The sequence below is a fragment of the Carcharodon carcharias genome (genome assembly GCF_017639515.1).
Source record: "Carcharodon carcharias isolate sCarCar2 chromosome 37 unlocalized genomic scaffold, sCarCar2.pri SUPER_37_unloc_1, whole genome shotgun sequence".
In the NCBI taxonomy this organism is placed as follows: domain Eukaryota; kingdom Metazoa; phylum Chordata; class Chondrichthyes; order Lamniformes; family Lamnidae; genus Carcharodon; species Carcharodon carcharias.
The window spans coordinates 2733281-2757303 of NW_024470758.1; the positions used below are offsets into that span (position 1 = coordinate 2733281).

At 50.9% G+C, this 24023-nt stretch overlaps 1 protein-coding gene across 1 annotated transcript in view; it reads right to left on the bottom strand.

Annotated features, from left to right (window-relative positions):
* Nucleotides 1–894: 894 nt before the first annotated feature.
* Nucleotides 895–24023, bottom strand: part of LOC121274495 (transmembrane protein 151B-like) — a 35030-nt gene continuing 11901 nt past the window's right edge. The window contains exon 2 of the mRNA XM_041181835.1: nucleotides 895–2253. Within this exon, the coding sequence (XP_041037769.1) occupies nucleotides 895–2253 (1359 nt within the window). The remainder of the gene's footprint in view (nucleotides 2254–24023) is intronic.

A 24023-nucleotide genomic window follows, 5' to 3' on the forward strand; every position in this document is an offset into this window, starting at 1 on the left:
TTAGAAGGATGGGAAATGATGTCATGGAAATACATAAAATTCCAAGAGGGTTTGACCGGATGGACACTGAGATGTTGATTCTCCAGGTCGGAACATCTAAAACATGAAGCGGGGATGGGGGGTTGCGGTGTGGTGGGAGTGTGGGCATAGTCTCAGGATAAAAGGGTCGATCATTTAGGGCTGAGATAAGGAGAAAAGTCTTCAGAGGGTTGTGAATCTTTGGAATTCTCTACCCCAGAGGGTTGCAGAAGCTCCATCGTTGAATATATTTAAGGCTGAGACTTTTGGTCTCTCAGGGAATTAAGGAAAATTGGGAGGTGGCCGCTGAGAGGAGTTTAAGCCCAAGGTCAGCCATGATCAATGTGAATGGCGAAGCAGGTTTGACAGGCCGTCTGGTCTACTCTGTTCCTATTTCTTGTGTTCTTCTACATGGCGGCCGGGTGGGGGTGGGGGGGTGGATACAAGACTAACTTGTGCAACCCATCCTCGTAACTTAACCGTTTTATCCCCGGTATCATTCTGGTGAATCTGCACTGCAATATCTCCTAGGCCGATATATCCTCTCTCTGTGTGGATGGCCAGTGTCCGACGAAGCTAGAGTTCGGCAGGAGTTTGTTTGTGTGTCCGACGCTCAGGGATATTTCCACCGTCTCCCATTGGGTCTCTCTCTGGGTTCAGTTCCTCAATCGAACGGTCGTCATGTTGGAGTGAGTGAATGGCGTGAACGATGGCCAAGAACCAGTTGGTGCTTTTGCTTTAAAAGTTTTTGGTGAGTTTTCCCCGTGGTTGTCCTGTTGTGAGGTTCAAACCAGTGAGGGGAGTGTCGGGTGGTAGGGGGGGTGGGGGAGGCGGCTCAATGGTCATCGGTCAAAGGCTGGGGGGGGGGGTGAAAGTTCACAGCAGAGTGTCCGGCCCCGGCCCGTCCTGTTGCCGGGGCCGGTGCCCTCGGCAACCGCTGCCCGCATGCACGATGAGGCGCGGGAAGTAAATGGCGTCCTGGTAGGAGGGGGGGTCCTCGGCCGAGAGGCCGCCCCCACCCTCCCCGCCGAAGCGCCCGCTCAGGCTGCGGAAGAGGCAGGCCCGGCCTGAGCTCTGCAGCCGGCCCAGCGAGAAGCGGCTGCGGCTGAAGGGCAGGCGGGCGGCCGGCTCGCGGGAGGGCAGCGAGGAGCTGCTGACCGTCCGCCGGCAGCGCTGGCACCGCTGCAGGTAGGCAGCGGAGGAGGAGGACGAGGCCTCCATCAGCATGGCCTCCGAGTAGCTGGGCACCAGCTGCTGGTTGGAGCGGATGTGCCACTCCAGCTCGGTCATGTCGATGGTGTTGACCCGGGAGATGCGGCGTCCGTAGGGCCCGGCCTCCTCGGGGGTCAGCAGCAGCCCCTCGTCCAGGCCGAAGAGCTTCTCCACGTGATAGTGGACGTAGGCCGTGCGGTACTCAGCCAAAACCCGGAGCGGCCACGAGAGCACCAGGAAGGAGAGCGTCCAGAAGATGTAGCGGGAGACGTACCAGGGTGGGTTCTTGGGGTCAGAGAAGGCCACCATGTGCTCCTTGAAGTCAACGTTCTTCAAGTGCATCCCCTCGCGGGCCTCCATGTAGTCGTCCAGGCCCTCGTTCTCGCTGAAGAAGCGGGCCCGCTGGGTCAGGTAGGAGGTCTCTGACTCGGCGCTGGCAAAGCTGAAGCACTTGGTGAAGCGGAGCTTGGTGGCCGGGTACTCGCTGAGGCCCAGCAGCTCCTTGGAGATGTCCCTGACCCCGTGCCGGGAGTAATCGAACTCTGACTCGGAGAGGTGGGTGTTGACCCGCTCGTGGTAGACCTGCGTGGTGGTGTAGGCATCGCCGTTGCGGTAGCGCGTGACCTGCCGGGTCCTCCGGATGTAGTGGTAGCTGATGGCCTTCCACCAGATGCAGGGGGTGGCCTGTTGGAGGCGTTGGATCCGCTCGTATACACTGTTGACGTCGACCTTGTGCTGCATCTCGTTCTTGGTGTAGCAGTGCCAGCACTCCACCAGGTATACCACGTAGAGCATCATGAGGAAGGCCAGGGGGATGTACACGTAGCCACTGGAGCAGGGGCTCTCATGGTAGATCATCGACTCACCGCCATATGGTTTGTTGAAGGCCAGTCGGGTCACCTTGGACAGGTGGCACCAGGTCACCACGCCGAAGCAGCCGTACATCAGGAGGGTCAGGACGAGGCATTTCCAGTGAGACTCCCGGCACAGCGAACCACTCAGGGACTGTTTCAAGGGCCGCTGCTGCTTTGGGGACATCCCAGGTGCAGGGTGGGGGGTTATTGGTGGGAAGTGAAGAGAAAAGCAGAAAATAGTTTAGTTACAAAATTGCTCTTTGTACGGCATTTAATCTACCTCACAAAATTCCACAATCAGTCAAAGGCTATTACTCCCTGTTTCTGGTGAAAGCCAAGAAAATGTTGGGGACATTTAGAGGTCAATTGCTGCTATTGAGGTGTAATATACGTATTTGAAGGCAATTAGAGGTCAATTGCTGCTATTGAGGTGTAATATACGTATTTGAGGGCAATTAGAGGTCAATTGCTGCTACCGAGATGTAATGTACATATTTGAAGGCAATTAGAGGTTAATTGCTGCTACTGAGGTGTAACACAGGGTGAGGAAATTCAGTGGTTAATTTCTGCTACTGATGTGTAATGCACAGCTTTGACAACAAATAGTGGTCAGTTGCTGCTACAGAGGTGCAATGCACATCTTTGAGTGCAATCAGAAAACAGTTTTGCTGCTGAGATGGAACATGCATCTTTAAAGGGTAATTAGAGGCCAATTGCTTCTACTGAGGCGTAACACATATCTGGAGAGGACAATTAGAGGTCAACTGCTGTTACTCAGGTGTAACGCACATCTTTGAGGTCAATTAGAGACTAATTGCTAGTACTAAAAACATCCTTAGGTCAGTTAGAGACTAATTATTATTATAGAGGAAAGTCAAGGAACTTTCTGAGGTCAGTTAGAAGCTAATTGTTATGAGGGAAATTTGAATCTAGTATGTTGGCTGCTTGCAAATCTCAGCCAGCTACCTAAAGAACAGACAAATAAATAAATTATTTCTTTAGTATATTCCTTTTCTAAAAGATGTAACTGTAAGGAACATTTCTTTCTATTTCCTGTTGGACTGTGGTAAAATTACAATGGCTGCAGTTGAAAGACATCGCCACTGGAACAGGATGAGAAATATATACAATGTTGCAGTCCTGGAACAGAGTATGCTGTGAAAGATAGGATGGTGCCAGAAAGGAGTCCTGGACCAAGGGAGCTGCCTGACAACAGCATTTTAATTGGCTCCTGACCAGGTCTTGTGTGAGGACAGCAGAATAATTCCTAGCCTGAAAGGAACAAGACATAAAATCTCTTCCTCCTGTGTGTGGAAGATTTAGCCAGTAATAGCCAGCTGTTTTTTCTCTCTCCTCATATCTCTATAACCTGCTCTCTTTCTCAAAACCCCTGTCAAAAGGCAAAGGGGAAAATCACTGTTCAAGACACTGAAAGGCAAGTACACAACCAGCGAAATATGGACTGAAAGTGCTGAAAGACCATCTCGTGTCATTAACAAAGAACTGAAAGGAGTTTGAAAGACGTCGATCAAAATCAACCCATCGAATCCTGTGCTCCGGAATTGGTGCTATTGAACTCTTTTATCCCACCTTTAAAATCCATGTTTTGTGTGTCTTGTATGTGTGTGTATTTAAGAAGGGGGGTAAGAGTTTAAGTTATAATGTTAGAAGTTAGCAGTTCATATTTCTTTCTTTTGCCACTGGTTAATGACAGTTTGTTCAATAAACAGTTATTTACTTATTAAGTTTACAAACCTGGTGCTCGTATTCTGTTAACCCAAATTAAACAGTTGGGTAGAATTGGGGCAATCTGGTGGTTTGGTCAAACATTTCACATTTGTTACAGCTCCTGGAGCAGTGGGGCTTGTTATTACAGTGCACTATCCCCAGCGAGTTGTCATATAACAGATTTATTAAAATATTTAAGGTAATAAGGTGCCTTATGCTGCCTCATTAATTTATGGTGGATGCAACTAGCTAATAAACCTCCTGTAGCATTGCTCAGTTACTTAGTGATTACACAGCTGGGCAAAAATGCCTGGTTGGTGGGCAGAATTAGATAACGTGTAACATATATATTGTAACCGGGTACTTTGTCACAGAGTGAGAGAGATACCATTACACCTTTATGGGAAAGATTTTAAGTTTTAGATTAATACAGGGCAATGGAGAGAGAGAGAGCAGGGCAGTGGGTTTAGTTTATGATTGATGCAGGGCCATGGGGAGAGAGTGGGGCAGTGGGATTAGTTTGGGATTGATACTGACCTATGGGGATAGAGTAGGGCAGTGGGATTAGTTTGGGATTGATACTGGGCTATGGGGAAGGAGTGGGCCAGTGGGATTAGTTTGGGATTGATACAGGGCTATGGGGAGAGAGTGGGGCAGTGGGATTAGTTTGGGATTGATACAGGGCTATGGGGAGAGAGTGGGGCAGTGGGATTAGTTTGGGATTGATACAGGGCTATGGGGAGAGAGTGGGGCAGTGGGATTAGTTTGGGATTGATACAGGGCTATGGGGAGAGAGTGGGGCAGTGGGATTAGTGTGGGATTGATACAGGGCTATGGGGAGAGAGTGGGGCAGTGGGATTAGTTTGGGATTGATACAGGGCTATGGGGAGAGAATGGGGCAGTGGGATTAGTGTGGGATTGATACAGGGCTATGGGGAGAGAGTGGGGCAGTGGGATTAGTTTGGGATTGATACAAGGCTATGGGGAGAGAGCGGGGCAGTGGGATTAGTTTGGGATTGATACAGGGCTATGGGGAGAGAGTGGGGCAGTGGGATTAGTGTGGGATTGATACAGGGCTAAGGGGAGAGAGTGGGGCAGTGGGATTAGTGTGGGATTGATACAGGGCTATGGTGAGAGAGTGGGGCAGTGGGATTAGTTTGGGATTGATACAGGGCTATGGGGAGAGAGTGGGGCAGTGGGATTAGTTTGGGATTGATACAAGGCTATGGGGAGAGAGTGAGGCAGTGGGATTAGTTTGGGATTGATACAGGGCTATGGGGAGAGCGGGGCAGTGGGATTAGTTTGGGATTGATACAGGGCTATGGGGAGAGAGTGGGGCAGTGGGATTAGTTTGGGATTGATACAGGGCTATGGGGAGAGAGTGGGGCAGTGGGATAAGTTTGGGATTGATACAAGGCTATGGGGAGAGAGTGGGGCAGTGGGATTAGTTTGGGATTGATACAGGGCTATGGGGAGAGAGTGGGGCAGTGGGATTAGTTTGGGATTGATACAGGGCTTTGAGGAGAGACAAGACAGTGGGATTAGTTTGGGATTGATACAAGGCTATGGGGAGAGAGTGGGGCAGTGGGATTAGTTTGGGATTGATACAGGGAGATGGGGAGAGAGTGGGGCAGTGGGATTAGTTTGGGATTGATACAAGGCTATGGGGAGAGAGTGGGGCAGTGGGATTAGTTTGGGATTGATACTGGGCTATGGGGAGAGAGTGGGGCAGTGGGATTAGTTTGGGATTGATACAAGGCTATGGGGAGAGAGCGGGGCAGTGGGATTAGTTTGGGATTGATACAGGGCTATGGGGAGAGAGTGGGGCAGTGGGATTAGTTTGGGATTGATACAGGGCTTTGAGGAGAGAGTGGGGCAGTGGGATTAGTTTGGGATTGATACAAGGCTATGGGGAGAGAGCGGGGCAGTGGGATTAGTTTGGGATTGATACAGGGCTATGGGGAGAGAGTGGGGCAGTGGGATTAGTTTGGGATTGATACAGGGCTATGGGGAGAGAGTGGGGCAGTGGGATTAGTTTGGGATTGATACAGGGCTATGGGGAGAGAGTGGGGCAGTGGGATTAGTTTGGGATTGATACAGGGCTATGGGGAGAGAGTGGGGCAGTGGGATTAGTTTGGGATTGATACAGGGCTATGGGGAGAGAGTGGGGCAGTGGGATTAGTTTGGGATTGATACAGGGCTATGGGAGTGAGCACAGACTAGTTTGGGATAATTTGGTGATAAGGGTTACACTGCCACTGTAGTAACTCGGGTGAGACGAGGGAGATTTCAGTAACGAGGTCAGGGTTGGGGGTGGGGGGGTGGCGGGTGGGGGATGGTGAGGTGAGGGGGCAGTGTTCCCCCCCCCCCCCCCCCCCCCCCCCCCCCCCCCCCCCCCCCCCCCCCCCCCAGCCATGCTTCCATTAAGGCCGTAATCCTGATGCAATCGCCCACAATAAGTTCACAAGGTAAAGTGCCTGGTTCACCAATGAATAGACGTTCTGCATAGAGTGGGGGCAGTGAGAGCTGACGGGCGCGGAGTTAGGAGCTGGGAGGAGTGAGGGGGGCAGAGGCAAGAAGCAGGTTGTAAGAATTAGCCCTCGGCGGGCACACTCGGCTGTAAAGTTGGGCGAAATGGCGTCAGATGGGGGTAATTGGGTTGCTGCGTGTGGGGAGGGAGCTAACAGTGCCTTGATGGACCCTTCAGAGAGAGACAGCGGGGAGCTGTAGCGTTATCTAGGAGGGAGTCAGATCGAATTCACCGTATCCCACCGGTGGAAGTTCCGAGAACGAGGGGGGACGCAGATTTAAGGTGATTGGCAGGAGGAACGATGGCGACACGAGGACAAACCTTTTCATGCGGTGAGTGGTTAGGATCCGGAATGCGCTGCCAGAGCGTGCGGCGGAGGCTGGTTCAATCGAGGCTTTCGAAGGGGGAAATTGGATTGTTATCTGAACATGCAGGGTTACGTTGAGAAGGGGTGTGGGAATGACAGCAGGCGAGTTTGCTCATTCCACAGGCAGAATGACCTCGTTCTGTGATTCCGTATCCGATCCAGTCTAGACCAGTGCTCCGCTGTTTTATAAATTACCCCAGGGTTGTAGACGGACTCCTGATCTGGCCCCCACAGGAGATTTTGCCACCTCTCGGCTCAGCTGGGAAGCCTCAAAGACTGACAGACGTGTAGCATCCTGCCTGCCCTCAGATGCTGCATCTGAATTGCAGTGTTATCAGTGAGCAGTTCTCGCTGCAAGCAGATTTCTCTCCCCTCTCCCTTTCACAGCCTGACTTTCGTGCATTATTAAAAATTCATTGCTCCAAAAATAGCAACCCGGCTGCCAGCTCACGGCCCCTCTTCCCTGCGCCTGCCGAGCGAGCTGCCTCCTGCCGTGCCCAGCTCAGAAGCTTGGCTGCACACCAGGCAGGGGCAGGAAATAAAGATCTGCGGCCCAGAATCCGCTGAGCCACAAACCGCCGGCAACTTGCAGTGGAGGGGGACAGGAACCTCACCGACTGCGAATCGCTACAAATTGCCAGATGTGCTGCAGTTGCTCCGCCGTATGCCTCAGGGAAAATGGCAGCTCGTCCTCTGCCTTCCCGTCAGTTTCAGGCAGTCGCTGCATTTTGGCATTTTTTTTAGATATACAAAGGGCAAGAGAGAGGCAAAAGTGGACATTGGGCCGCTGGAAAATGACGCTGCAGAAGTAGTAGTGGGGAACAAAGAAATGGCGGCGGAAGTGAATAGGTACTTTGCGTCAGTCTTCACAGTGGAAGACGCAAGTAACATCCCCAAAGTTCAAGAGAGTCGGGGGGCAGAGGTGAGTATGGTGGCCATTACCAAGGAGAAGGTGCTAGGGAAAGTGAAAGGTCTGAAGGTGGATAAATCACCTGGGCCAGATGGATTACACCCCAGAGTTCTGAAGGAGATAGCTGAAGAGATAGTGGAGGGGTTAGTGGTGATCTTTCAGGAATCACTGGAGTCAGGGAGGGTCCCACAGGACTGGAAAATCGCTAATGTAACCCCCTTGTTTAAGAATGGAGTGAGGCAAAAGACGGGAAATTACAGGCCGATTAGCCTGACCTCAGTCGTTGGTAAGATTTTAGAGTCCATTATTAAGGATGAGATTTCAGAATACCTGGAAGTGCATGGTAAAATAGGGCAAAGTCAGCATGGTTTCATCAAGGGGAGGTCATGCCTGACAAATCTGTTAGAATTCTTTGAGGAGGTAATGAGCAGGTTAGACAAAGGAGAGCCAATGGATGTTATCTACTTGGACTTCCAGAAGGCCTTTGACAAGGTGCCGCACAGGAGGCTGCTCAGTAAGATAAGAGCCCATGGTGTTAGAGGCAAGGAACTAGCATGGATAGAAGATTGGCTGTCTGGCAGGGGGCAGAGAGTGGGGATAAGGGGGTCCTTCTCAGGATGGTGGCCAGTGACTAGTGGATTTCCGCAGGAGTCAGTGTCAGGACCACAACTTTTCACTTTATACATTAATGATCTAGATGAAGGAACTGAGGGCATCCTGGCTAAGTTTGCAGATGATACAAAGATAAGTGGAGGGACAGGTAGTATTGAGGAGGCAGGGAGGCTGCAGAAGGATTTGGACAGGTTAGGAGAATGGGCAAAGATTTGGCAGATGGAATACAACGTGAGGTCATGCACTTTGGCAGGAAGAATAGAGGCATAGACTATTTTCTAAATGGGGAGAGAATTCAGAAATCTGGAGTGCAAAGGGACTTGGGAGTCCTAGTCCAGGATTCTCTTAAGGTTAACTTGCAGGTTGAGTCGGTAGTTAGGAAGGCAAATGCAATGTTGGCATTTATTTCGAGAGGACTAGAATATAAAAGCAGGGATGTGCTGCTGAGGCTTTATAAGGCTCTGGTCAGACCACATTCAAAATATTGTGAGCAATTCTGGGCCCCGTATCTCAGGAAGGATGTTCTGGCCCTGGAGAGGGTCCAGAGGAGATTCACGAGAACGATCCCAGGAATGAAAGGCTTAACATATGAGGAACGTTTGAGGATTCTGAGTCTAGACTCGATGGAGTTTAGAAGGATGAGGAGGGATCTGATTGAAACTTACAGAATAGTGAAAGGCCTGGATAGAGTGGACGTGGGGAAGATGTTTCCATTAGTAGGAGAGACTAGGACCCGAGGGCACAGCCTCAGAGTAAAGGGAAGACCTTTTAGAACAGAGATGAGGAGAAACTTCTTTAGCCAGAGAGTGGTGAATCTATGGAATGCATTGCCACAGAAGGCTGTGGAGGCCAGGTCATTGAGTGTACTTAAGATCAAGATAGATAGCTCCTTGATTGGTAAGGGGATCAAAGGTTACGGGGAGAATGGGGTTGAGAAACTTATCAGCCATGATTGAATGGCAGAGCAGACTCGATGGGCTGAATGGCCTAATTTCTGCTCCTATGTTTTATGGACCCTTTAAACTCACTGCAGAAAGTTAGTGCTGGTACTAAACAGCATAAGGACCCTTTTTAACAGCATGATCGTAGTTAATCATCATTCTTAAAATTAAAAAGTGCGAGGTCTCATTCCTTCAGGTTGCAAATTGTTGGAAGAGAGTTTTTTAAATGTCAATTTTTTTTTTTTGAAAATTAACTTTTCCTTTCTCTCTCCCTCTTAATCCGATCTTTTTTTTATCTTTTTCTGTCCCTGATTTGACTCTCAACCAATTTCCTTCCCCGTCATTGCTCTGCTTCGTTTTCAATTCTTTAACCTTATTAGGTGAGGATGGCCCATCATTCACTGAGGTAACAGATGCCCCGTTATTGACTCACACTTCCCATAACTTTGTGGGAAAAATATTTTTGAACGAAAAGGTATAGGGGCAAGTCCAACTAATGGGCCGCAATGTGAGAGCATGGAATTAAAGAATGACACGGCAAAGGAGGCCATTTGGCCCATCGTACGTGTGCCAACTCTTTGGTAGTGTTATCCTATTGGTCCCACTACCCAGCTCTTTCCCCATAGCCCTGCACATTTTCTCCCCTTCAAGTATTTATCCAATTCCTTTTTGAAAGGTCCTATTGAATCTGCTTCCACTGCCCTTTCAGGCAGCACCTTCCAGATCACAACAACTCGCTGCGTTAAAAAAATTCTCCTCATGTTCCCCTCTGGCCCTTTTGCCGATTTATCTTCAATCTGTGTCCCTTCTGGTTACCGACCCTCCTGCCACTGGAAACAGTTTCTCCTGATTTACTCTATCGAAACCCCTCGTGGTTTTGAATGCCTCGATTAAATCTTCTCTTAACCTTCCCTGCTGGAAGGGATATAAACCCGGCCTCAGTAAAATCTGGGTCAAAAATACATTTTTAGGAGAAATGGAATGGGTAACGAAAGAGGAGGAGTGGCGGTGGTGGTATTGGAGAAGAAGGGAATCCTTGCTGGGGGCAGGACTGATTTACCAGAATAAGAAAAAGGCTGAGAGAGTTAAGATGGTCTGGGACCAAAGATGGGAGGTGTTGATATATCTGGGGTTGCACCAAGGACTCCCATTAAGTATGGGAGGGAAAAGGAAGTCTGAGACTTGATCTAACTGTTTTTTCATTATTCTTTCATGGGATGTGGGCATCACTGGCAAGGCCGACGTTTGTTGCCCATCCCTAATTACCCCTTGAATTGAGCATTTCAGAAGGGCAGTCAAGGGTCAACCACATTGCTGTGGGTCTGGAGTCACGTGTAGGCCAGAACGGGTAAGGAGGGCAGATTTCCTTCCCTAAAGGGACATTAGTGAACCAGATGGGTTTTTAAACAACAACCGATGATCGTTGTCATGGTCACCATGACTGAGACTAACTTTATAATTCCAGATTTAATTAATAGAATTTAAATTCCACCAGCTGCCGTGGTGGAATTTGAACCCGTGTCCAAACATCCTCCCCACTGCCCCCAAACCCCTCCCGCCTTTCCCCCCTCCCCCCAATCCCCTGCCTTCCCCCCCTCTCCCCAACCCTCCGCCTTTCCCCCCTCCCCCACAATCCCCTGCCCTTCCTCGCACCCCAACCCCCAACCTCCCACCCCCCCGCCAGTGCATTAGTCTGGGCCTCTGGATTACTAGCCCAGTGATGTTACCGCTACAGCACCGAGTGTTTCAAGGTGCACAAAGATGCTGAAGAGATTCAATATGGCCGATTGAGAGCAACCACTGTGGGGGGAGAGGAGGGTGGGGGGGGAGGGTGCAGTGGGGGTAGGGGGTTGGCGATGGTGCGTTGGGGTGAAGTGGGGGATGCTCAGATTCCTGAGGGGATGGTCCAATACCTGACCCTGGGGTGGGGGTGGGGTGGTGATTTCTGATGCCCATTCTATTGAATTTAGAAGACTAACGGGAAACCAAATAGGGTCCATAGGATAATTAAAAGGAATTGAGAGGTTAGGTAGGAAACATCTATTTTCTCTGGTGGGGGCAAGTCCGGGGCAAGGGGGCCAAAGCCTTAAAAATTCGAGCCAGGCTGTCAGGAATCACTTCTTCAAGCAAGAGGTACGCTTCCCAAAACTCAGGACATCTCTTGTCAGAGGTTAGAAGAACGAGAGGTGACGTTGTTGTAACATAGAAAAGGTTCTGAGGGGGCTTGACCAGGTGAATGCTGAGAGGATGTTTCCCCTTCCGGGGGAACCCGGAACTAGGAGGCACAGTTTAAAGATAAGGGGTCTCCCACTTTAGACAGAGAGGAGGTGGAATTTCCTCTCTCGGAGGGTCATTAGTCTGTGGAATTCTCTCCCCCAGACAGCAGTGGAGGCCGGGTCATTGAATATATTCAAGGCTGAGGTAGACAGATTTTTGATCGACAAGGGGATCAAAGGTTATGGGAGATCAGACAGCAAAGTGGAGTTGAGGCCAAGATCAGATCAGCCATGATCTTATTGAATGGCGGAGAAGGCTTGAGGGGCCGAATGGCCTACTCTTGCTCCTAATTCTTATGATCTCTCAGCTCCAAGGTTAGGAAGACTATTTTCCACCCAGACCCTTAATCTGAGTACCTTGCTGTCAGTGACAGGGCTGTATGAAAGAAAGAACATGGTAGCATAAGAAATAGGAGCTGGAGTAGGCCATTCAGCCCGTCGAGCCCATTCCCACTCACTGAGATCATGGTTGATGTTCTATTTCAACACCATTTTCCTGCACTATGCCCCCTATCCCTTGGTGTTTTTAATACGTAGAAATCTATTGATCTCAGTCTTGAACATACTCAATGACTGAGCCCCCACAGCCCTCCGGGGTAGAGAATTCCAAAGATCCATTACCCTCTGAGTGAAGAAATTCCTCCTCATCTCAGTCCTAAATGGCCTGGCCCCTTATTCTGAGACTCTGCCCCCTGGTTCTAGACCACTAACCAGCCCCCCACCCCACCCACCCATCCCACCTACCCACCCAGCCAGTGGAAACATCCCATCTGCATCTACCCTGTGGAGCCCCTGTAATAATTTTGTGTGTTTGAATGGGATCACCTCTCACTCTTCTAAACTCCAGAGATTAAAGGCCCAGTCTATTTAACCTTTCCTTATAGGACAATCCCTCCATCCCAGGAATCAGTTTGGTGAACCTTTGTTGCACTCCCTCTATGGCAAGTATATCTTTCCTCAGGTAGAGAGACTAAAGTTGCACACAATACTCCAGGTGTGGTTTTATAAAAGTGCTCTAAGACTTCTTTACTCCTAGACTCAAACCTTCTTGTAATAAAGGCCAACATACCCTTTGCCTTCTTAATTGCTTGCTGTACCTGCATGTTAGCTTTCAGTGACTCATGAACCCTTTGAGGTTCACCACTTCCCAGCCTTGCACTATTTAAGAAATCCTCTGTATTTCTGTTCCTCCCACCAAAGTGGATAAACCTCACATTTCTCCACATTGTATTCCACCTGCCAAATTTTTGCCCGCTCACCTAGCCCCTCCAAATCCCCTTGATGCATCTTTGCACCCTCCTCACAACTCACACTTCCATCAGGTTTTGTGTCATCTGCAAAATTGGAAATATTACATTTAATCCCCACATCCAAATCATTGATATAGATTGTGAATAGCTGGAGCCCCAAGCACTGATCCTTGTGGCCCCACTAGTCACAGCCTGCTAACCTGAAAATGACACATTTGTTCCTACTCTCTGTTTCCTGTGCATTAACCAATCCTCAATCCATGCCAGTAAATTTCCCCCAATCCCATGTGCGCTAATTTTGTTTACTAACCTCTTGTGTGTGACCTTTATCAAAAGCTTTCTGAAAATCTAAATATACCACATCCACCAGTTCCCCCTTATCTATTCTGCTAGTTGGAGTCAAAAGACTCCGACAGGTTTATTAAACATGATTTCCCTTCCATAAATCCATGCTGACTCAGCCCAATCCTATCATTATTTTAAGAGTCCTGTTATCACATCCTTTAATATAGACTCTAGCATTTTCCCTATTACTGACATCAAACTAACAGGTCTGGTTTCTCTCGCCCTCATTCTTGAATAGTGGGGTTACATTTACTACCTTCCAATCTGCAGGAACAATTCCAGAATCGAATGAATTTTGAAAGATGACCACCAATGCATCTACAACCTCTACAGCCACCTCTTTCAACACTCTAGGATGTAGACCTTCAGGTCCAGGGAATTTATATACTTTAAGTCCCATTAATTTTTCTAGCACTATTTTTTTTTTGCTAACATTTCTATCTTGCAGATCATTATTTACACTAGTCCCTCGATACTCCAGTATTGCCAGGAGGTTTTTAGTATTTTCCTCTGTGAAGTCACACACAAAGGCCAGAATTTTCCCCTCGGCGATTTGGGGGCGGGGCCCACTCGCCGAGGGGAAAATGACGCGGGATGACGTCGGGAGGAACCCCCGACATCATCCCGCCCCTTTTAAATATTCAGGAAGGCGGGCGGACAGCGAAATCAGCTGTGGACCCGCCGACCTGTCAATAATCTTTCAGGTTAAACCAATTAAACCAAATCAACAAAATTGGGATAAATCAGGCACAGCCCCTAATTCAGGTCAGCTGTAAAACCAAGAACAAAGTTTAAAGGAACCTTTCAAACTTTAAATCAAAATGTGATTAAAGGGTTCAACAAAACACCCCGGTCCCCACGGTGCCCACCGAGCACGGAAGGCCTCGAGAGTGCCAGCAGACACCGCGTGCTCCCTCTCCAGGGACATCCGGCCGCGAACGTAGCCGCAGAAGAAGGACAAACAATCGGGCGGGACTCCCCCATCGATCGCCCGCTGCCTGGACCTGTTAATGGCCAACTGAGGCCATCGACAGGATAATTAACCCAATTAAAGGCCCTGCCCGGCCAACCTTAAGGCTGGTGGGCAGGCCAGGAGCCCCAGGGGGCAGTAGGTAAATCATGAAACCTCATCCATCAGCGGGATGAGGTTTCATGTCTGTTTTTAAAAAAACTTTGTGATATTTATTAACATTTCCCATCTCATGTGACATTGTCACATGAGGCGCACATGTTAATAATTTTTTTATTTCCCTATTTTTTTAAGTTTATACAACTTTCAGCGCTCTGCCTCAGACAGCACTTAGTCTCAGGGAGCTGTGCGCTCTCTCGCGTGCCTGCATGAAACAGCGCACTTTGACAGTTGGGGAATCCCTCCCCCACCCCGCACAGGGAGCACCTAGCGCTTCCCATCGGGTGGCCTGCCCAATCAAAATGGCGGCAGGGCCCGATTCGGCGGCGGCAGCGGCGATTGGCTGCCCGCCTGCCTCCGAGCCGGTGAGGCCCACCCGCCCATCAAGGGCAACATTCTGCCCAAAGTATTTGTTTAGTTTCTCTGCCACTGCCTTATTCCTGATTATAAATTCTTCTGACTCCACTTCTAACGGACCCACATTTGATTTTGCTAATCTTTTCCTTTTTACATACCTATAGAAACTTCCACTGTCCATTTTTATGTTTCTCACTAGTTTACTCTCATATTCTATTTTACCCTTTCTTAATTTTCTTTTCTTGGTCCTCCTTTGCCGATTTCTAAAATGCTCCCAAATGTCAGGCTTACCTCTTTATTGGCCACTCTATCCGCCTCTCCCCTTGATCTAATACAATCCTTGATTTCTTTCATTAGCCATAGTTGGAACACTTTTCTTGCTGGGTTTTTGTGCATTAAGGGAATGTATTTTTGTTGCAAACTGTGTTAGTTCTTTAAATATTAGCCATTGCCTGTCTACCATCGTACCTTTTAACATTGTTTCCCAATCTACCATAGCCAACTTTCCCCTCATTCCTTTATAGTTTCCTTTGTTTAGATTTAAGATTTTAGATTCTGATTGAGGGACATCACTTTCAAACTTAATGTAAAATTCTATAATATTATGGTCACTCTTTCCCAAAGACTCCTTTGCAACATCATTAATTAGCCCTTTTTTGGCTGCACAATACTAAATCCAAGAATTTGTCCTCCACAACATTAGTACCAACTAGGTTTACCCTGTCTATATGTAGATTGAAATCCTGCATAATTACTGTATTACCTTTGTTACACACACCTCTAGTTTCCTGATTTATACTGTGATTTACATTACCATTGCTGTTAGGTGGCCGATAAACAACTCCCACCAATGTTTTCTGCCCCTTGCTGTTTCTTAGTTCCACCCAAACTGATTCTATGTCTTGATCTTTAGAACTAAGATCATCTCTCACTACAGTACTAACCCTCTTTAATTAACAGAGCTACCCCATCACTTTTTCCCAGCTTCCTGTCCTCTCTGAACGTCAGCTACCCTTGGATATTCAGGTCCCAGATTTGGTTTCCTTGTAGTCACGTCTCCGTAATGGCTATCAGGTAATACACATGAATTTCTATTTGAGCTGACAATTCATCTGTTTCATTGCGAATTCTACAGACATTCAGATAGAGCCCTTAATTCAGATTTTTTATTGCTTTTGTAAACTCTGGCCCTACCTGCTGACACACTGAAGCTTGTAATCACTATCCTTTCCTGCCGTACTTTCATTATCATTATCTTTATTGCTATCTTGATCATTTCCCTTTAATTTATTCAATGTTCCCCGACGTGATCGCTTCCCTCCTCCACTATTTAGTTTAAAGCCCTCTCTACAGCCCTAGTTACACGACTTGCTAGAACACCAGCATAGTTCAGGTGTAGATGGTCCCAACAGTACAGCCTCCACTTTCCCCTGCACTGATGCCAGTGCCCCATGAACAAGAACTCACTTCTCCCACATCAGTCTTTGAGCCATGCATCCATCTCTCTAACCTTATTTGTCCTATACCAATTTGCACATGGCTCAGGTAAATACCCCAGAGATTATTACCTTTGAGGTTCTATTTTTCAATTTAGTGCCCAGCTCCTCTTACTCTCTATGCAGAACCTCATTCCTCGCTCTACCTATGTCATAGGTACCTACATGGACCATGATAATTGGATCCTCCCACTGCAAGTTCTTCTCCAGCCGAGCAGATATCCCGAACCCTGACACTGGGCAGACCACGCAGTCTTCTTGCTCTTGGCTACAGAGAATAGCGTCTATCCCCCTGACTATACTATCCCCTACTACCACTACGTTCCTTTTAATCTCCCCCATTTGAGTGTATTCCTGGACCGTGGCACCATGGTCAGCCTGCTCATCCACACTACAGCCTTCGTCCTTGTCCATACAAGCTGCAAGAACCTCACACTTGTTGCTCAATTGCAAGCATTGAGGCTCCTCCACTCCCACCTTCTCGATCCCCTTACCCGCCTGTTCTCGTAGTCACAGCCTCCTGCCCCTGACCAATGACCAAAGCAGGCGACGCCAACCTAAAGGGCGTGACTGCTTTCTGGAACAAAGTGTCCAGGTAACATTCCCCCTACCTGATGCGTCGCAATGTCTGCAGCTCGGCCTCCGGCTCGTTACCCCTGAGGCAAAGCTCCTCAAGTCACAGGCTCGTACTATAGATGTGGCTGCCATGGATTGCAGTGACATCCAGGAGCTCCCACATGCTGCAGCTGTGACACGTCACCCATCCTGCCATCTTCACTGTGTTAATTAAATTGGTTTTTCTCAATTAATTTGTAGTCCCCCTCTTCACCTCACTCATCGAAATCCCAGCCTCAACACTCTTAGGAGAGAAAAAGCAAAAAACTGCGGATGCTGGAAATCCAAAACAAAAATAAAAATACCTGGAAAAACTCAGCAGGTCTGGCAGCATCTACGGAGAGGAACACAGTTAACGTTTCGAGTCCGTGTGACTCTTCAACAGAACTAAGTAAAAATAGAAGAGAGGTGAAATACCCACCCCACCCCCACAAGAGCTATCTGTACCTTGCTTGTCCTGCTTTCTACCCTTAATTAGCACATTCCTTAGATAATATCACCACCTTCAACACCACTTTGTCCTTTTGTCTATGACATCTTTTGGCTATCTCCACCTATCACTGGCCCTCTATCCAACTCTTCTTGTCACCACCACCCCCCCCCCCCCCACCCCGCACCCCCCACCCCCCTTAAACCAGCTTATATTTCACCTCTTTTCTATTTTTCTTTAGTTCTGTTGAAGAGTCATACGGACTCGAAACTTTAACTGTTCCTCTCCGCAGATGCTGCCAGACCTGCTGACTCTTAGGAGAAAGCCTCATACCTCTACAGCCCTTTCCCAACCACAGGACATCCTAAGATGCTTTACGGCCAATGAATTATGTTTTGCAGTGTAATCAGTGCTGTAATATAGGAAATGCAACAGGTGGCCTGTGCACAGCAAGATCCCATGAACAGCAATGTGGTAATGACCCAGATGCACTGCTTTTTAAAAAAAAATTCTTTCACAGGCTGTGGGCATCACTGACTAGGCCAAAATTTGCTATCCATCCCTGATTGCCCTGGAGAAGGTGGTGGCCCTTACGATCTGCTTGCAGCCCAGGTACACCCAGCGCAGATAGGGAGGGGTTTCCAGGATTTTGACCCAGCCACAGTGAAGGAACGGCCGATATATTTCCAATTCAGGATGGTGAGTGACTTGGAGGGACACTTCCAGCTTGTGGTGTTCCCATGCGTCTGCTGCCCTTGTCCATGTTCTAGGTGGTAGAGGTCGCGGGTTTGGAAGGTGCTGTCGAAGGAGCCTCGGTGAATCAGTGCAAGAGCACCTTATAGGTCAGGTTTGTCCAACTCATGGCCTGTAGGCCGGGTTGTGGCCCCCGAGGCCTCCGATCTTGGTTCACCAAACATGTTGGACATTCAACCGACCAATATTTGAAGAATGCTGTAAAGCCATTCAACCAATCACAGGCTGCTGATAGGCAAACGCAGAGTGAAACTGGCCTGGGATTGGACGAGCAGCAAACTGTAGGAGGTACTTTTTATTTGTAAGGTGAATTACAGGGCCCAGAGGGCGAGAGCGGGGACGGGGTGAGAGCAGGGCCTAGGGATGGGGCAAGATCTGGGCCCTAGGCATGGGACAACAGCGGGTGGGGGGAGGGCAAGGAGGGCCGGAGTAGGTCCCGAGGGGGGCTGGAACAGGGGTTGAAGAAGGCAGAGCAGGGCCCAGCTGAGTGTGAGCGAGTGGATACAGAGAGGGGGAGAACGAGGGAGGAGGGGGAGATTGGTCAGGGACAGGAGGCCAGGACTGCGAGACAGGCGGGTAAGGGGATCGAGAAGGTGGAGTGGAAGAGCCTCAACCTTTGCAATTGAGTAACAAGTTCGAGGTGCTTGCAGCTTGTACGATGCAGGGAGAACGAGGGGGAAGAGGAGAGTGAGGGTGGGAGTGGAGAGGAAAATGTGTGTGTGCACGCACGAGATGAGGGTGGTCGAGAGGGAGGGGAGATTGCACGTCTGACTCACTTCCAGTCTCAGAGTCTTCCTTCATCCTCACCCCTGCACACCAACATGTATTCTCACCCACTCTCACAGGGACTGGGAGTGAGCCGGACACACATACATACACACACACACACACACACACACACACACACACACACTCGCCCTTTCACTCTCTAATGGACATCTTTCTTAGTTGCACATTTTTTTCAAATTAGCAATTTATTGCTTTGACATTGTCTCTTTTTTGCTAAGCAAGTTGTTTCTTTTCATACCTCAGCATTTTTTTTTTGGCACCAAACCTTATCTTTCCGAAATTTGCACATCAGGCCCCTTGAGTGAGAAAAAATTTGAAACATGCCCCCCCTCTCCCCCCAACCCCACACGAAAAGGTTAGACAAGCCTGTTGTAGATGGTACACACTGCTGCCACTCTGCGGCTGTGATGGAGGGACTCAATGTTTAAGGTAGTGGAAGGGAGTGAATGTTTGGGTGCCAATCAAGCGGGGCTGCTTTGTCCTGGATGGTGTCGAGCTTCTTGAGTGTTGTGGGAGCTGCACTCATCCAGGCAAGTGGGGAGTATTCCATCACACTCCTGACTTGTGCCTTGTAGATGGTGGACAGGCTTTGGGGAGTCAGGGGGTGAGTTACTCTCCACATAATTCCCAGCCTCTAACCTGCTCTTGTAGCGATGTTGGCTGAGGGATAAATATTGGCCCCAGAAGACCGGAGCCTCGGCTGAACATCTCATTTTGAAAGTCGGCATCTCCGACAGTGCGGCACTCCTTCAATATTGCCCCTCTAACAGTGCGGCGCTCCCTCGATACTGCTCCTCCAACAGTGCAGCGCTCTCTCGATACTGCCCCTCCAACATTGCGGCGCTCCCTCAATGCTGCCCTTCCAACAGTGCGGCACTCCCTCGATACTGCCCCTCCAACAGTGTGGGACTCCCTCGATGCTGCCCCTCCAACAGTGCGGCGCTCCCTCGATACTGCCCCTCCAACAGTGTGGCACTCCCTCGATGCTGCCCCTCCAACAGTGCGGCGCTCCCTCAATGCTGCCCCTCCGACAGTGTGGCGCTCCCTCAATGCTGCCCCTCCGACAGTGTGGCGCTCCCTCAATGCTGCCCCTCCGACAGTGCGGTGCTCCCTCAGCACTGACACTGGAGCATCGGCCTTGTTTCTTGTGCTCTGAAAGGGGACCTGAACCCACAAGATCTGACTCAGAGGCTAGAGAGAGAACCCACAATGTCTTACTCAGAGGCCAGGGGTATAGCAGCTGAGCCATGACTGACGCATTTATGGCCGAGGGAAAGAGTGCGAGTGCGCATTTGTTTGTCTGTTAATGTCTTGCGTTCATGTCTCTGTGTGCGTGGTTGCATGTGTCTGCCTGCGTCAGCAAGCAGAAGGGGGGATTTGGACAAGGGCCTAATCCGTGAACCTTCAGCTCCTCCAGGCCGTAAGTGGGGGTGGGATCATTCAGCTAAAATTAAGCTGGAGGCCAGATTTTAAAAGGAGAGAAGAGATGAGGGGCGGGGGGGGGGGGGGGGGGGGGGGGGGGTGCGCGGGGTGTGGTGGCGGGGTTGCTGGTTGGGCTGTTGGAATTTTTACAATTTACAATCGTCGTGATGTAGCAAAAGTAGGGACTGTCCGTGGGTGGGAGGGACTCACAGAATCTCCACAAGATGGTCCTTTTAGATAGATCATGTTGCACACAAACAGGGAGACCAACGATTTAAGTGGCTACAGATAAACTCCGAGTGGGGATTTGTAGATGGAGAACTGGGTGGAAGATAGAATCTGTGGTTAGGTAAGAATTGTATCAGATAATGAGGCATTGAATGAGTCGATGCTTGGGGAGATGATTACAGAGTGTGGTTTTCTGCCTTGGCTGCTCAGGACACTTGAAGCAGCTTAAGTGAAAATGTGATGCCCTCCCGGGTGCCAGGTCATCACTGGCAACCTGGCAAAGTGGGTGCCCAGCCGTCGAGCCGCCCGCTCGGTTAACCCCGTGTTGCGAGCCGTGGGTCAGTCAATTTCTCCCTCACCTGTGAGTCAGGAGGTCGATCTCCGTTCCAGCGCTTGAGGCCGTAATTCAGGTCAGCACGCCCAGGGTCAGCGCTGAGGGAGCGCCGCGCTGTCCGAGGGTCGGCGCCGAGGGAGCGCCGCGCTGTCCGAGGGTCGGCGCCGAGGGAGCGCCGCGCTGTCCGAGGGTCGGCGCCGAGGGAGCGCCGCGCTGTCCGAGGGTCGGCGCCGAGGGAGCGCCGCGCTTTCCGAGGGTCGGCGCCGAGGGAGCGCCGCGCTTTCCGAGGGTCGGCGCCGAGGGAGCGCCGTGCTGTCCGAGGGTCGGCGCCGAGGGAGCGCCACGCTGTCCGAGGGTCGGCGCCGAGGGAGCACCGCGCTGTTGGACAGTCAAAGCTGAGGGAGCACCACGCTGTTGGAGGACCAGCACAGAGGGAGCGCCGCGCTGTCGGACAGTCAAAGCTGAGGGAGCAATGCGCTGTCAGAGGGTCAGCACCGAAGGAGCGCCGCACTCTCTGAGGGTCGGCGCTGAGGCAACGCCATGCTGTCCAAGGGTCAGTGCCGAGGGAGCGCCGCGCTGTCCGAGGGTCAGTGCCATGCTGTCCAAGGGTCAGCGCCGAGGGAGCGCCGCGCTGTCCGAGGGTCGGCGCCGAGGGAGCACCGCGCTGTTGGACAGTCAAAGCTGAGGGAACACCGCGCTGTTGGAGGACCAGCACAGAGGGAGCGCCACGCTGTCGGACAGTCAAAGCTGAGGGAGCAATGCGCTGTCAGAGGGTCAGCACCAAAGGAGCGCCGCACTCTCTGAGGGTCGGCGCTGAGGCAACGCCATGCTGTCCAAGGGTCAGTGCCGAGGGAGCGCCGCGCTGTCCGAGGGTCAATGCCATGCTGTCCAAGGGTCAGCGCTGAGGGAGCACCACGCTGTCCGAGGGTCAGCGCCGAGGGAGTGCCGTGCTGGCCAAGAGAGTGCCGTGCTGTCCGAGGACAGACACCGATGGTCAGCACCAAGGGAACGCCTCACTGTCGGAGGGTCAGTGACGAGGGAGCGCCACGCTGTCCAAGGGTCAGCACCGAGGGCAGGTGCCGCGCTGTGTCTCAAATGAGATGTTACACTGAGGTTCTCCTGTGCCCTCTCAGGTGGATGTAAAAGATCCCACGGCCACGATTGGAAATGGAGCAGGGGAGAGTTCTCTCCGGTGACCTGGGGGCCAATAGTTATCCCTCAACCAACTTCACAAAAAACAGACTAACAGGGTCCTTCTCACATTGCTGTTTGTGGGAGCTTGCTGTGCACATCTTGACTGCATTTCTACATCATGGAGTGATACCATAATTACAGTCTTCACTTTTACAGACAGGTCTATCGATCTGCATTTGGCCCCTTTTCTCCTTGTACAATCCCACGAATTCAAATTTATTGCAACAGCTTGCATTTATATAGTGTTCCAGGGTGCTTGGGAGGAGTAATTATCAAACAAATTTTGATACTGAGCCAAAAGAGAAGAGGAGGTATTAAGATATCCTAATATCATGTGACGAAAAGCTTGGTCAAAGTGGTCAGGAGCGTCTTAAAGGAGAGGGGGAGAGAGAGAGAGGCGGAGAGGTTTAGGGAGGGAATTCCAGAGCTTAGGGCCCCACCCCCTCTGCCCTCCCCCCCCTACCCCCAGGCAGCTGAAAGCACGGCCACCAATGGTGGAGAGTTTAAAATCGGAGTGTTGTGGTGGAAGGGAGGGTGCGTGGGATGTACTAAAGGTCAGAATTGGAAGGAGTGCAGATATCTCAGGGGGTTGTATAACTGGAGGGGATTACAGTGATAGGGAGCGAGAGAGCGATGAGGAAGCCATGGAGGGATTAGAAAACGAGAAGGAGACTTTTAAAATTGAGGGGCTGCTTAAACTGGGACCAATTTAGCTTAGCAGAGTGGAGGGGGGTCGGCGGGGAGGTTGGTGATAGGCCACTGAGACTTGGTGGGAGTTAGGATATGGGGAGTAGAGTGTCGGATGGTCTGAAGCGTCCGGCAGGTAGAATGTGGGAGACTGGCCAGGAGTGAGGTGGAGTGGTAGAGTTTTTAGAGGTAGGTTAGCTTGTGCTGACAGAGAGGGCTGGAGGACATTGGAGAGGTGGGGAGGGGCTGGGCTATGCAGGTATTTGAAAAGAGGGATAGGAATTTTTAACGGCAGGCGGTGGTGGGGTACTGGGAGCCAGCATAGGCCAGCGAGCACAGGGGGGCGATGGGAGAACAGGACTCGGCACGAGTTGAGATACGGGCAGTAGAGCTGTGAACGAACTGAAGTTTGTTCGAGGTGGACGGCCTTAAAGCATTGGAATTTCCTGTTCCAGATCATAAAAATAATTTTCTTTCTCATTTCACTAAGCTGTAGGTGATCGCTCTCTCTCTCTCTCTCTTTCTCTGTGCAGTCCCTCCCTCTCTCTCCCCCCTTGACTTTCTGCAGTTGTTCGATGTAGTGCGGCGCTCCCCCAGTACTGCCCATCCGACAGTGCAGCACTCCCTCAGTACCGACCCTCCGACAGTGCAGCATTCCCTCAGTACCGACCCATCCGACAGTGCAGCACTCCCTCAGTACCGACCCTCCGACAGTGCAGCACTCCCTCAGTACCGCCCCTCCGACAGTGCAGCACTCCCTCAGTACCGCCCCTCCGACAGTGCAGCACTCCCTCAGTACCGCCCCTCCGACAGTGCAGCACTACCGCCCCTCCGACAGTGCAGCACTCCCTCAGTACCGCCCCTCCGACAGTGCAGCACTCCCTCAGTACCGCCCCTCCGACAGTGCAGCACTCCCTCAGTACCGCCCCTCCGACAGTGCAGCACTCCCTCAGTACCGGCCCTCCGACAGTGCAGCACTCCCTCAGTACCGGCCCTCCGACAGTGCAGCACTCCCTCAGTACCGGCCCTCCGACAGTGCAGCACTCCCTCAGTACCGGCCCTCCGACAGTGCAGCACTCCCTCAGTACCGGCCCTCCGACAGTGCAGCACTCCCTCAGTACCGGCCCTCCGACAGTGCAGCACTCCCTCAGTACCGGACCGCCGACAGTGCAGCACTCCCTCAGTACCGGCCCCTCCGACAGTGCAGCACTCCCTCACTACCGAGCCTCCGACAGTGCAGCACTCCCTCAGTACCGCCCCTCCGACGGTGCAGCACTCCCTCAGTACCGCCCCTCCGACGGTGCAGCACTCCCTCAGTACCGCCCCTCCGACGGTGCAGCACTCCCTCAGTACCGCCCCTCCGACAGTGCAGCACTCCCTCAGTACCGCCCCTCCGACAGTGCAGCACTCCCTCAGTACCGGCCCTCCGACAGTGCAGCACTCCCTCAGTACCGGCCCTCCGACAGTGCAGCACTCCCTCAGTACTGCCCATCCCACAGTGCGGCCCTCCAACAGTACTGGCCCTCCAACAGTGTGGCCCTCCCTC